Raw genomic sequence first — 14,063 nt, 5'->3', positions numbered from 1 at the left:
AGGCAGCAGGCGAATGAAGAGAAAGTGACTGCTGATGCACTAATGATGGCTAAGCATGAGAAAATGAGAGTGGCGGATCATGAGTAATATTTATAGCTTATGTTCATGAAACTAATTCTACACACGAGTGAAAACAGTAACTAGGCCTTATGACACAGGAATTAAATCACACATTTGCATCACACTTAATAAAATTGCATACAAATTATAAGTGCCTAGAACAAGGATTAGCTTGGAGTTTCCAACATCACTATTAAAGTTTTTTTTTTTTTTTTTTTTTTTAGTTGCAGTAAATATTTCCAGAAAGCGTTTTGGATGTGGTTGAGGATTTCCTCTTTAACAGAGTTTCATAGTAATGTTCTGTGATTCACAGGAAGCCAGAGATCTCCTATAAAGAGGCTCCAGCAGAAGCAATACTCAGTGGTCCTTGGCTGACTACACCTCAAAACTGCTAGAAGAGCGGAGGGACGGAAGCAGCAGCAACACACCTGAGAAATCCAACACCCCAGCGACCATTCCACGAAAGGTAAGTGCAGCTTCCAAGCCAGAGGAGCCTTGGACCTAAAGCATAGATTTATATGTGTGTGCACATATGCAAAAAAAAAAACCTCTGATAAAGAGATCTGTCTAAGCTGTTAGAGCATTGTCATTAAAATCTGCCTTTTCTCTTTGCTTAAAATGATGAAAATCTTCAAGTTTGCATCTGTCTACTATGGGAAATGTCTCTGCAACAAGTAATGATGTACAGGAATCCTTGCCTAAAACCTCATGGTGTCCCCTTAAATACTATGACAGAAGGGTGTGAGTAACCCAAACCTAGAATTTCCTTATGTGACTAATTCTGCACTTTCTCTCCTCAGAAGAGTATTTCCAGTCCTGTCTCTGGGTGAGAGGAATCACTGGAGCCATGAATGCCTCACGGTTTCTCTCCACTCTCACTTTTGGTAAGCTGGTGTCATCGGAGACCAGAGTCTCTGATCTTCACTCTCCTGGGTCTTCAGAACAGGGTATCTTGTTGTGTGGGGCTTCTCTATGCTTTGCAGTGGGGTTAGCAGGACTACTGACCTCCTCCTGTAGGGCCCTGCCCTCTGATAGGAATAGTTAGTTTCTTTACATGGAAAGGATGGATCCTAGGTGACCTATCCAGGCATTGTGAAGATTCATCCATTTGGTTCCTGAAATGGGGCCTCAAATAGGGGTGTCATAGCAGACAACAAAGCTTTGTTTTCTGTGACATTGCAGTGGTCTGTTTAGTTGGAGTATTACATTCTGATAAAGCACACAGTGATATACAGACATGCGACACCCCACAGATGGGCCTCTTTTTACTTTTAAAAGTCATAGTTTGGGCCATCACAAAGACCCCTATACGCCAAAAATAAGACAACATAAAGCAGGACTAAATTTTCTATTTCTTTCTTGACCCAACCCAGTGCTTCTCATTGGAGAGAGCATAGCCTGGTATTACAATGCCTCCATCGAACTCATGACATATGATGAAGCCAGTGCGTATTGTCAACAGAAGTACACACATCTGGTGGCAATTCAGAACAAAGAAGAGATCAACTACCTCAACTCCAATCTGAGATTTTCACCAAGTTATTACTGGATTGGAATCAGAAAAGTCAATAACGTATGGATCTGGGTGGGGACCCAGAAGCCTCTGACCGAGGAGGCTAAGAACTGGGCACCCGGTGAACCCAACAACAAGCAGAAGAATGAGGACTGTGTAGAAATCTACATCAAAAGACGCAATGACCCGGGCATGTGGAATGACGAGAGATGTGACAAAAAGAAACTGGCTCTGTGCTACACAGGTATGGTGCTTCTGAATGGCGAAAGGGTGTTTCTACGTGGAGGCAGCTTGGCATATTTAGAGGATGCAAACTAATTGGTGCATATTTTCTGTTTTTAAAGAGATTGCTGTAAAACAGTCCAACAATAATGATATCAATATATTTATTTTATTGATTGGTGTGAGTAAAGGCAAGAATGTTTGGGTGTATGTATATGAACATACATGTATACATCTATATGTATATATATTTAGTTCTATATATATACAGAGTATACATACTCAGATACAGTACATGCCTTTAGCATGAAACTACAGAGATGTTGTGAATTAATTTTTCTTGCTTGGTGCCAAGCACAGCTATTCTGCTGACGTCCATTTATTATCATCAAGTTATACATAGCCTGGAACTGGAATCAGATGTGTCAGTATAAATCTTGAGCATTAATGTCATTAGCGTTATCTGGATTGCACAGATTATAGACTAAAACCAGACAAACGCAAATAAAAATGCATGATAAGCACCATACTAATTGATCGTCCTCATCTGTTTCGTGCTTTCTGTAGCTTCCTGCACTCCTGCATCCTGCAGAGGCCGTGGTGAATGTGTAGAGACCATCAACAATTACACCTGCCAGTGCCACCCTGGCTTCCTCGGACCCAGCTGTGAGCAAGGTAAGTCTTGTCCTCACCTGTTCCTTTTCCAAAGCTGGGAACTCCCTCCCGTGGTTCAGGTGGCTTGTCCGTCAGGGCCACGTGTTTTCTCCACCTGAATACACAGAATAAGAGCATTGTAGTAACTGAGACTATCAAGTCAGACCCTCCTGGGTCAAACTCCAGACTTACTACTTATTACTTATTAGTTCTTACCCAACTTACAACTCTTTTGTTATTTCACTTAGTAAGATGTATTCTCTTTATGAGTTGTGTGGGCAATCTGGTACCTGTTTGGTTTAACATGGCTTTTTTTTTTTTTTTTTTTGGAAATGGGTGTTTCTGAGGCTCTGGTGACATGGTCTAGACAGCTGCAAGGCTTTCTCGTGGACTTGTTCAACTCTTCCGTGCAATGAGACCAACTTTAGCACTGTGTTGATCAGGAAGCTTCACTGTCTCTTTGCGCAATTCTCTGGTCCCATTACGGAGATTCATTGCTCAGCTCCTTCGAGTGTTCATACTGCTTTTACACCAAGCCATGAATCTTAATCTAGAGGCTGCTATTTTTGTTGTTGTTATTTACATATGTAGTAAAAAAGATCAGAGATCATCCAGTATAGTCAAAGCAAAAATTAATAAGAGAAGATAAAATATGACTAAAGACTAAAACATTTGTTATGGGTTTATCTATATGTTATCAATAATTGTTATCAAGAATATGTTATCAAGAGTTTGGATTTTGCTGGGTGGTGGTGGTAGATGCCTTTAATCCAAGCACTTGGGAGACAGGGACAGGCAGATCTCTGTGAGTTCGAGGTCAGCCTGGTCTACAGAGCTAGTTCCAGGACAGGCTTTAAAGCTACAGAAAAACCTTGTCTTGAAAAAGCAAAACAAGCAAACAAACAAACAAGCAAAAAACCAGTATGGATTTCACCCTTTGAAGATGATTATCACCTTCTTTTATAAACCTTACTTCCACAGAAGATGAAAACATCTATGGAATTTTCTTTGTGTAGAACTCTCTCTTCTCCTTCATCCCCTCAGTGATTGAATGTGAAGCTTTGTCACACCCTGCCAATGGAGTCAGGAAATGTTCCCCAAATCCTGGGCGCTTCCCATGGAACACGACCTGTGCATTTGCCTGTGATGAAGGGTACAGGCGAGTTGGTGTCCAGAGTCTGCAGTGTACCTCCTCCGGCGTCTGGGACAACGAGAAGCCGTTGTGCAAAGGTAGAGTTCTTCGGTGTGGCGATTCATCATGTTCTCTTCTTCAGCAAAGACTTGAAATGGACAAACCCTGCTTACTAATTTGAATGGGGTGCTTGCGTTTCAGCTGTGACCTGTGATGCCATCCCTCAGCCCCAGCATGGCTCTGTGAGCTGCAGTAACTCAACAGTTGGAGGACTGGCCTTTAAGTCATCCTGCAACTTCACCTGTGACCAAAGTTACACGTTGGAGGGGCCGGCCCAGGTTGAATGCAGTGTAGAAGGGCAGTGGACACCACAAATTCCAGTGTGCAAAGGTGAGAAGTAAACTGTGTCTTCTAATAATTTCATTTCTAAAACATCCATCATCTTCTGTCTTGAGCACTGACAATGACGTCAGGTGTCCGCTGTAACTATAGATACCAATTATGAGGGCAATAGCAATACCTTTGAGATTGATTTTTTTTAAAAAAAAAGAATGCACAGCAGGAAAGCAGCATTGTAGACAAATAACATATGGATTTTTGTTTGTTTCTAAACTAGGATATACTAATAATACTAATGTGTTAGCATTGGTCTAATAGAGTAAGGAGAATGTAAGAGAAATCCTATTTAAAACGTAAAGTGCAGAACAATGAAAGTACTGCTTGAACCTCTCACTTTTATCACACACCTCTAAAATCCACAGCTAGCAGCAAGGACAAGGCCCCCAGCTTGATGTTTGTCACCTACAAGGGTTGTTTTGATACAGACATAAAAGCAATAAAATTTAATTCACTTTCCAGCAAGGGCAAGAATGTTCAAAAGACACAGCTTTCTTTATCCAGTGCAGACATCCTCAGAGACAAATTTAGTATTGAGTGAGTTCCAGGAGCAAAAGGCCACAGCACCAAACTCATGCTAAGAGCAGGCAAATTCTGCAGGGAAGGCTTCTTCTTTTCCTTTTTGACACCACAGGGAAGTCTTCAGGACCTGATGTGAGACCCTTTACCCTCCCTCTGCACATCAGCGCAGTGTGGAGGCACCATATTCTTGCTAATGGTTGCCCCATATTAGTTGTCATTGTCATGGAGATGTTGGGTAATGGTGGAAATGCAGTCACCTTCCCAGGAATTTGTGATGAAGAATTGTCTTGAGTTCTCTGAGCAAAGCTTTGTGGTACTTGAACTTGGTCATCAAACGATGTAAGGTCTCCAGTATCCCCATGGTATTTTCTCACCCTTTCTCTGATGTCTCAGCTTTCCAGTGTAAAGCCTTATCCAGGCCACCACGGGGCTCCATGAAATGTCTTCCCAGTGCTTCTGGACCTTTCCACAATGGATCCAGTTGTGAGTTCTCCTGTGATCAAGGATTTGAACTGAAGGGATCAAAAAGGCTTCAGTGTGGCCCAGGAGGGGAGTGGGACAGCAAAGAGCCCACATGTTCAGGTGCATTCTCTTTAGAAATTCTCTTTCTCTCTCTCCCGCCCTTCTTCCCTCCCTCCCCTCTCTCTCTACCGCAATTTCCATGTGTGGAGATCAGAGGCCAACTTGCAGAAGTCGATTTTCTCCTTATGTATGGGTCCCAGAAATGAAATTCAGGTTGTGGGGACTGGCGGCAGTGCCTTTCCCCGTCGAGCCATCTTGCTGGCCCCCTGCCACATACTTTGAATTTCGCTGCAAGATAGAGGCTACTGAACATCTTTGTGGCTTGGTTACCCTAAGACTCCTATGATAGTTCAATGCTTACACCTCTGCATGGCTCCTCTCTTCCAGCTGTGAAATGTGATGCTCCCCCTCAGCCCCAGAACGGTTTAATGGAGTGTGCTCATGCTACTACTGGAAACTTCACCTACAAGTCCATGTGTAGCTTTCAGTGCAACAAAGGCTTCAAATTACATGGATCAGCTCAACTTGAGTGCACATCCCAGGGACAGTGGGCCCAGGAGGTGCCATCCTGCCAAGGTACTATTGAGTTCAGACTCTCGGGACACACATCAGGTGAGCCGTTCTGTGGTGAGGTTTTCTGATTCCTACCATGGATATGTCATTTGCAGTGGCAGAGTGCCCAAGCCTTGAAGTGCCAGGAAAGGTGAACGTGAGCTGCAGTGGGGCGATCCTTTCCGGCACCATATGTGAATTTACGTGTCCTGATGGATGGACACTCAATGGATCTGCAGTTCTGACATGTGGTGACACAGGACACTGGTCTGGGATGCTGCCTACCTGTGAAGGTGATGCAATGATTGGTGGTAGTTGCCTGGGGGAGAAGGTTGCAGAAGGGGTGTTATGTTGCTTATGAGGCTAACTGTCCTTTATGTCAGAATGGTAGGTTATAGGGACGGATAGAAAGAAAGCAGAAAAAGATGCATGTCATTGAACCCGGTGGGATGTTTTGTTCTCATCCGCCACCCCAGTTCCCTCTCAAATCCTTTCCACTCTCTCTCTCCACTATCACAGTTTATTTCCACTGCCCTCCCTTTGACTCCCGTTAGTTCTCTTTCTGCTCCCTCATAGTGGGATTCTGATCACTGGAAAGGGGAGATCTAGAGATTGAAGGGGGAAATAAGAGGCACACGACAGAAGGCAAGGATATCAGTTTAGCATTGACTGAGGTGTTGTGTTATAGTGTCAAAGCTTGACGAGGCCTTGTTCTGCCTGGAAATGCCGGGACACAGCTTCTGTGGTAGTTTGGGAGGAATTCTTTATATCTTCAATGCCAAGTCTACGTGGTTCTGCTGGTGGTCATGAATATGCAGAGGAATGGCCAAATGGACAGGCCAGAATGCCTCTAAAGTCAATAGTCGCTTACGCTGTTCCCTGTGACTTGTTTCCTCAGCCCCCACAGATGCCACCCAGCCCTTGGTAGTTGCACTTTCTACAGCAGGAACCTCGCTCCTGGCATCATCTTCATTCCTCTACTTGTTGCTGAGATACTTTCGAAAGAAAGGTAAGTTCAGGCATCCACTTGAGAAATGATGCTGAAAAGTGTGTGTGTGTGTGTGTGTTTATCACTTATGAGCTATGGTCTCTTGAAACTTTTCACTAGAATCTAGAAAGTAGAACCTACTTGTGAAATAGCCCCAGCAAATGCCAGTGTAATCAAGGTTTCATGATACGATTTCTTCTTACTCAATTCAGTGTTGAAAGTGTTAGGAAACCTATGTTGGCTGTACTAATACTGATTAACTGTAGGGGGCACTACTCACTTCAAATTCCACAGTGTCCACTGAGCTGCTCAATGAGAATTATGGAGTTACACTATGATTCTCTTGGGAGAATATGTGAAATGATTTCGAGTGACAGAGAAAATTGCTTGGAATAGCCTAAATTTTTGAATATATATATATATATATATATATATATATATATATATATATCACCAGGTGTAGGAAATAGAATACCCATGGTCCCTTTGGTCCACAGACTATTTAAATGTTTCTAATTAAAATCTGATATTTCGACATTAGGAAACTTTATGTAAAAGTATGGATTTTCTACTTCTCATGAGAGTTTGAAAGAAGAATCAGACCAGCTGAGCAAGTTTCCTGGCGTCAGGAAGCTGCTCTGTTCTTCGGGCGTTTTATCCTCTGCATTTTACCTTAGTTGCCACCAAATGTCTGTCCCAGAGTGCATGGTACTGAGTATAAACCCAGATGAGAGAAGTACATCAGTCTAATTTGCTTAACTATCCTTGGTCCAAATTAATACTTTCCTTTCTCTTACAGCGAAGAAATTTGTTCCTGCTAGGTAAGGTGAATTCTCGTGCAAAGCATGCCATTTAATACTGCATCATTTTTTCTCTTCATGTGGGAAGGCCGGGCTTGATGTATTTTTTTTTCTTGTTTCCACAGCAGCTGGCAAAGCCTTCAGCCGTGTGGCAATTATCAAGTACCTGCTCACATCATCTAAGTTCACAACCATCAGGTACGGCTTGGGCAGACTGTGCGAAGGAGAGAAAAATCCCCTTTTCAAATGGTGTCCCTCGCTGGCACCCTCGAGCCTGCCATTGGCTAGAGGAAATCCCCATCTTCATGGCAGTTCCTAGAAAGTTGTTTGGTTTCTTTGTGGAAGGAGGGGGAGGCCCAGAGTTCTGTCTTCCTTGGATCATTTTACTTGTGAATGATAATGGTGGTGGTGGTGGTGAATGCTAGCTCCATTCATCAATTCAGTGCTTAAGCATGGATCTAAGCTGGGGACGCTGAGAATCTGGCACTGTCCCCTTGTTCCTCTGAGATGAAGAAAATGAAGCATAATCTTTATGGGAACTTGTCTGAGTTTCCAAAGCTCCTGTGCAGTGTAGCTAGGATTCAAACCCCAGGGCTTGTGTGCTGAGTCTGGAAATCTGTGCTCCTCAATAGCTGCATTGCTTCTGGGAGTATAGCTGGAAGGTCAAGACTTTTTAAATGAACTTTTCTTAATGAGTAGAATTTGTGGTGTAGTTTGGGGCTTAGGGAAAAAGATGAACAGAAAATAGATGTTTCAATTTGCCTCTTCAGCCCCCTTATTTTCCTTATTATTGGCATCTTTCATCATAGTTCTTAAGGAGAAACAACATAGTGAACTACTATTACTTAAAGCCCACAGTGGACCATTCAGGGTTCATTCTCTAGTTTGTACACTCCATAGATTTAACAGTTATAAATGACTGATGTCCCCATTACAGTATCATAGACTAGTTTCATTATTGTAACTCAGTGACATTGGGAGTTCATATCTGAGCCATTCCCAAGAGACAGCCTGCCTAAAAGATGAATTTTGTTGTTGCTTTCAGCATGCAGGATATTTGGAAGTCTTTCACAGTTGCTTATTTTTGCAGGAACACAGATGCATTCTGGGAAATAAAATGATATGCCGAAGACAGCAGAAAATGAGCTGCCCGTGGGACCCTGGTCTCTCTTGTCTGCTTAATAACTAGGATCCTGACTCTGTGGTTCAAAGTTCAGTGACAAGGCCAGCCCTCCACCAGGGAGACTCTGTTTCCTCTTTCCTAGCCACAGAACCAAGGACTTGCTGGCCACAGAAGGTTTCGGGTATGCTCTTCAAAAGATAGTGAAGGCACCAAGGCCCTGTAACAGCAGAATTCTAAATTCGTCACTCTGGAATTTGGGAAGAGAAACAGCAGTTTGTGGCTTTGTTTCTTTCTCATGTTCCCCATACAGTGTTTCAATTGTTAATGCCATTATTAACGGGATAATGTTATTAACGGGTAAATAATATTTGTCAGCAGTTATGAGCAAATAATTTTCTGCAAAAAGGCAAAACTGTCATAGCTTCAGGCTGTGGCACGTGAGTGTTGTCAGAGGTACCTGAGTGCTGAGTGCTGTTAGCTCTGCTAGGCAGGCTTACCGGATTTATCCCCATGGGATGCAATGGCCTCTGAAATGTTCTCAGACATTGTGTTCTGCGTCCTTGCGTTGAATCTACCATGTTGTCCACCATTCTTATTTCAGTGCAAGGGTCATAAGGACTTGAAAAAAATCAGAAATTCTGTTTCCTATGACAAGGCAAAAGTTATCTTAATTCATTTTTTATTGGCAAACTCTAATGTTTTGTTTGTAGTAAACTTATCTTCAGATGAGGAATTACTGATCAGTGTGTTAATTCCTGAGAATTAAACTGCAGGTGGTTTTAAGACATGGTACTACCAGAAGAATAGAAGTTGAAGAGAGAGTTTGCATGCTTGGGGAATTTTTTTTTTTTACCCCTAAAATGTGTTTTTTCTTTTGAAAAGAAAGAACTTCCTTGAGGTCAAATGTTCTGATTTAATAGAAGTGTAAATGCTAAAAGTGGAGGTGCATTGGAAAGTGTTTGTTTGAAATCTCATCTAAGCATAAGTATGCTTTGCATTCCTATAAGGGAGGTTCTTATGTCGGCAAATAGTTACCAGATTCTTGTATATTGTATCCAATTCTAAATCCATGATGAGGGTTCACCACGTAATAGATCCGGGCAGTAGATTTTCAAGAAGTAAAAGTGTCTAACAGTTATTCTGTAGTTGTTTTATTCTCTGTGCTCTTATGTTCGAGAAGAGGGGAAGCTTGTGTACACAATGATTATATTGTCTTACAGAGATTGAAATTCCTAAGGAATTTCACCTGTAGTTGGCAATGACAAATCCTTGATCTGTAAGAACCCAAATTGTTCCCATCAAAAGCACTCCAGCTTCTGAATTAACATATTAGAGAAAGAAAGTTTTTGAAAAGTGCTTACGGAGTCGTGGCAATAGAGAAGCCAACAGTGAACAAGGGGTGTGACAAGCATTCGTACCAATGGGGTAGGAGAGAGGAAGAGAGACTGCAAGCGCTAGAGAAAGAGAGTAGCCGTTGTGAAACTGCACACTGTAAATGCCTGTATATTTTGTATCAGAAATAACTGTGTGAAATATGAATGTGGTCTGTATTTGAATTTTATAGAGTATTTTAAATTATGATTTAAAATATTTTATGGTTTAAAGTATGTATTTATTTAAATATGCCAAACTTGTTGTATTCACATGTCAGTATAATGTTTGACAATAAATGTGTTTCTACTTATCTCTGTGTATGTAAGTGTAGTGGCAATTCAATTATATTTTAATAAATAATACTTGCCTGAGGATCAGAAAAGTAAAACAGCCACACTGGTCAGCCTTATAGATGAGGCAACAATAACACACACCTTTAATGCCAGTAGCCACACTAGTTGCCATAGAAACCTTTAATCCCAGTGGTGCACCCCTTTAATCCTAACCCTAGAGAGGATTATGAAATGGGAGGAAACAGCTCTCAGACACACAGTCTTATTCTGAGATCCCTGGAGGCAGGATTGCCATTTTCGGTCTGAACCAGTGGCTATTTTACTTTTCTGACCTTCAGGTTGAACCCCAATTTCTCTCCCTGAGTTTTTATTAATTGTGCATCATATAAGCCTTCTTAACATTTTAATTTTGGGACTGGAGAGATGGTTCAGTGGTTAAGAGCATTGCTTGCTCTTCCAGAGGTCTTGAGTTCAATTTCTGGTCACCACATGGTGGCTCACAAACATCTGTAATGAGGTCTGGTGCCCTCTTCTGACCTGCAGAAATACACACAGACAGAATATTGTATTCATAATAAATGAATATTAATTTTTAAAAATTCACCTAGATAAAACTCTGTACGGCATAAAATTTACAAGTTAATTTATTTTATTGATTGATTATGTATAGTTCTGCATTGCCATTATGAATATCTGAAGATTAGAGGACATCTTTGAGGACTTAGCTTTTTCTTTCCACCATGGTCTGGCCAGGCAGGTGCTTTTACCCATTGAACCATCTTGTTGGCACAGAATTCACTCTTTTAAAATGGAATATCAGTCAATCATGTACCTACCTCTGCAGCGTTTCTATTGCTGTAGAATGAAACCAAATAAATAGCAGTTTCTTCACAATATTTTCTCTCCTTCTCATGGCAATATTAATCTACATTCTATCTAGGGATTTGCCCATCCATCACATTTTATACCCACGGAGTACCTTCTGACTTCTGTCTAGCTTTTTCTACTTAGCATACTGTTTTCTATGGTCCTCCATGGTGTAGCTTGCATCAACACTTCGTTCCACTTACAGAGAAATTACATCCTTTGTATGGCTTATTTGAACTGCTGTGAACAATGCTGTTTTGAATGCCTGAGTGCCACAGTTTGTTGTAGGAGGCCGCTAGTTAGTTCCTGGCTGCTCATCCCAGGGAACCACACAGAAACTATATTATTTGTAATACTGTTTGGCCAATAGCATAAGTGTATTTCTAACTAACTCATATCTTAAATTAGCCCATCTTCATTAATTTGTGTATTTCCATGAGGCTGTGGCTTACCAGGTAAAGTTCTGGTGTTTGTGTCTGGCAGGGCTACATGGCTTCTCTCTGACTCCACCTTCCTTCTCCCAACATTCAGTTTAGTTTTCTCTGTCTATCTCTGCTCTACCCAATCACAGGCCCAGAATAGCTTCTTTATTTACCAATGGTATTCACAACATTTAGAGGGGAAGCTCACATCACTTCCCCTTTTCTGTTTAAATAAAAAGGAAGGTTTTAACTTTAACATAGTAAAATTATGTATAACAAAACAGTAATTAAGCAAGAATTACAGTTACAATATTTGTATCTACTTTTTTACAAAAAAGAGATATTTGTATTTATCTTTTATCATAACTAAGGAAAACTATAACTATACCTATATATTCTTCAACTCCATCAAAGATTCCAGAAGGATATAATATTACTTAAGTTAACAGGAAGTGCATTGCAAGCATCTTCCAAAACTCTAGAATTGACAGAGACATCTCGCTGCCTGGACAATCATCACCCAAAGTTTTTCTGTATCATTGGGGCATCCAATCTTCAGCCCACAGGACCATAGTATTCAGCAGACTTTTCCATGAAGCAGGAAATTTCAAAGACAGTTTCGCCTATATTGGCAGTTTATTAGTCACTTTCTTCTGTATCCTGCAGAATGTCTGGCAGATTCTTTGATGAAGCAGGAACCCTGAAGATCATCTCACCTTTATGCAAGTCATTTCTTCAGCAGTCATTTCTCTGTGGGTCCTGCATGTCCAGTTCATACAGCATAGCATAGTATCATGCAGTTCAGGCAAGAACAGTTTCTTACCCAAATGGCTAACCAACTCCATAAGGAGCCTCTTCAGTGCCTATCTTCCGCTTGAAGTAGCTTTGTGCTGCCAGAAGCAGATGTGTCTTACTGTCATGAAAAGTCCTAAGTTCTTAAACATTTTAAATGGCATGTTCCGTAGTCTTCAAAAGGTTTGAAGAATGCCTATCCAACTGAAATATATCTATGTACATCTAGAAAATCTAACTAACATGACTGTAAGCTTGACTATTATCTGTCAACCTGTATTTCTTAATTATACATTACATTTTTAGATGAGCTGCACAAACACAATACCTTAATCAAGAACAGAAATATACATATAGCAAAATGACCTTAAATTTATATCAATAAACAAAGAGCCATACCAATGTAAATCTCTATAGCATATTCTTTAAATGTAAACAAACATTTATAAACAATCAAATAGGGAATGTGGACATAGTTCCTTCCAAACTACTTTTTGCTGTTTTTGGGAAGAGTAATTTTTTGAGAGGTGTTCAAGGCGACCTTTCAGGGGATTTTGTTCCATCAAACTACATTAGTCTGGAAGGATTCCATACGTTCTCATCTTCTGTGGAAACAAAAGCAGATCCTCTTTTTCAAAGCAACATATCCTTAGACACAAATTTTGAAGACAAGATACTTTTAAAGTATATATGTTTGTTACTTAGCTCCTTCACAGTTAAAAATTTCAAAGAAAACACAATAATATATATAATCTAGACTCTCTGTATTTTTCATCTTTACATGGATTATTTGCTTTTACTTTATTACTTTTTTAATATTTATTTTATTATCTTTACTCCTTTAATCTATGACTATATGTGCTGTCTCTTTAAAGACTTTGTTTTTTAAAAACCATTATTTTTTAATAACTCTCTATACACTGTTTATTCTCTCTCCCAAGCCTACGTACATTTACTCAACGCTGTGACTCGTTTAGAGTTCTTTTATGTCTGAATCTGTCCTGTCGCATATCTGTAATTCTTTTCTGTTCAGGAGAGTTTCTTAAAATGCTAAGTGCATTTAAGGTTGCTTTGTCTTTTTGCTCTGCCTAGTCCAACATGGTGGGGCAGAGGTCTGTTTAGTGTGAGCTATGATCACATGTGCCCCATTTCTAGGCACTTTGGGGGTATATGTTGTCATTAAGCAAGTTGTAGAACTCTGCTCACAAACCCCATTTAAATGGTTGGCCTCCTGAAAGAGCCAGAGTTCGCACTGGAAGCATGGTCCAGAAAGCTGCCATTTTGAAACCACGCAGCTTTTTTTCTGTTACTGCTAGTTCAGGAAAACCTCTCTTAAGGGAGCTACAGCAAGCCGCCAGCTGAAAAAATGCAGCTAAACTACATTTTTCTGTGTCTAGAGTTTCTTTCCAATTTTTCTCAGGTTTTACGGGGATGTAGTCAGCTCCATGTTGGGCACCAATTTGTTGTAGGAGGCCACTAGCTAGTTCCTGCCTGCTCAGTCTGAAATAACCACACAGAAACTATACTATTTGCAATACTGTTTGGCCAATATTTTTAGCGTATCTCTAGGCAACTCATAACCTAAATTAACTCATCTCCATTAATCTGTGTATTGCCACAAGGCTGTGGCTTACTGGGTACAGTTCTGGCGTCTGTCTCTGGTGGTGCTACATGGCTTCTCCCTGATTCCTCCTTCCTTCTCTTAGCATTCAGTTTATTTTTTTCTGCCTATCTCTTCTCTACCATAACACAAGCCCCAAACAGCTTCTTTCTTAACCAATGGTATTCACAGCTTACAGAGAGGAATCCCACATCTCCATCCCCTTTAGCA

The 14,063-nt window shown here is 40.8% G+C and overlaps 1 protein-coding gene across 2 annotated transcripts; it reads left to right on the top strand.

Annotated features, from left to right (window-relative positions):
- The first annotated feature begins 411 nt into the window (after window positions 1–411).
- Sele (selectin E) lies at window positions 412–10,168 on the top strand. Of its 2 annotated transcripts, none has more exons than XM_085687991.2 (13): window positions 412–526; window positions 861–944; window positions 1,434–1,817; window positions 2,363–2,470; window positions 3,494–3,679; window positions 3,783–3,971; window positions 4,893–5,081; window positions 5,409–5,597; window positions 5,690–5,866; window positions 6,472–6,582; window positions 7,361–7,382; window positions 7,490–7,559; window positions 8,452–10,168. In XM_085687991.2, exons 2-12 carry the CDS (start codon window positions 908–910, stop codon window positions 7,542–7,544), a joined length of 1,647 nt encoding a protein of 548 aa, XP_085544117.2. In that variant the 5' UTR covers window positions 412–526; window positions 861–907; the 3' UTR covers window positions 7,545–7,559; window positions 8,452–10,168. The 2 variants fall into 2 exon arrangements, with proteins under 2 accessions (XP_085544117.2, XP_048277168.3); XM_048421211.3 differs by having other exon boundaries at window positions 7,487–7,559.
- The last annotated feature ends 3,895 nt before the right edge of the window (window positions 10,169–14,063 follow it).

The sequence above is a fragment of the Myodes glareolus genome, chromosome 5, assembly GCF_982192425.1.
Source record: "Myodes glareolus chromosome 5, mMyoGla1.1, whole genome shotgun sequence".
Classification (NCBI taxonomy): domain Eukaryota; kingdom Metazoa; phylum Chordata; class Mammalia; order Rodentia; family Cricetidae; genus Myodes; species Myodes glareolus.
The sequence above is the reverse complement of the archived record's forward strand: the minus strand, read 5'-3'. Positions and strand labels throughout refer to the sequence as shown.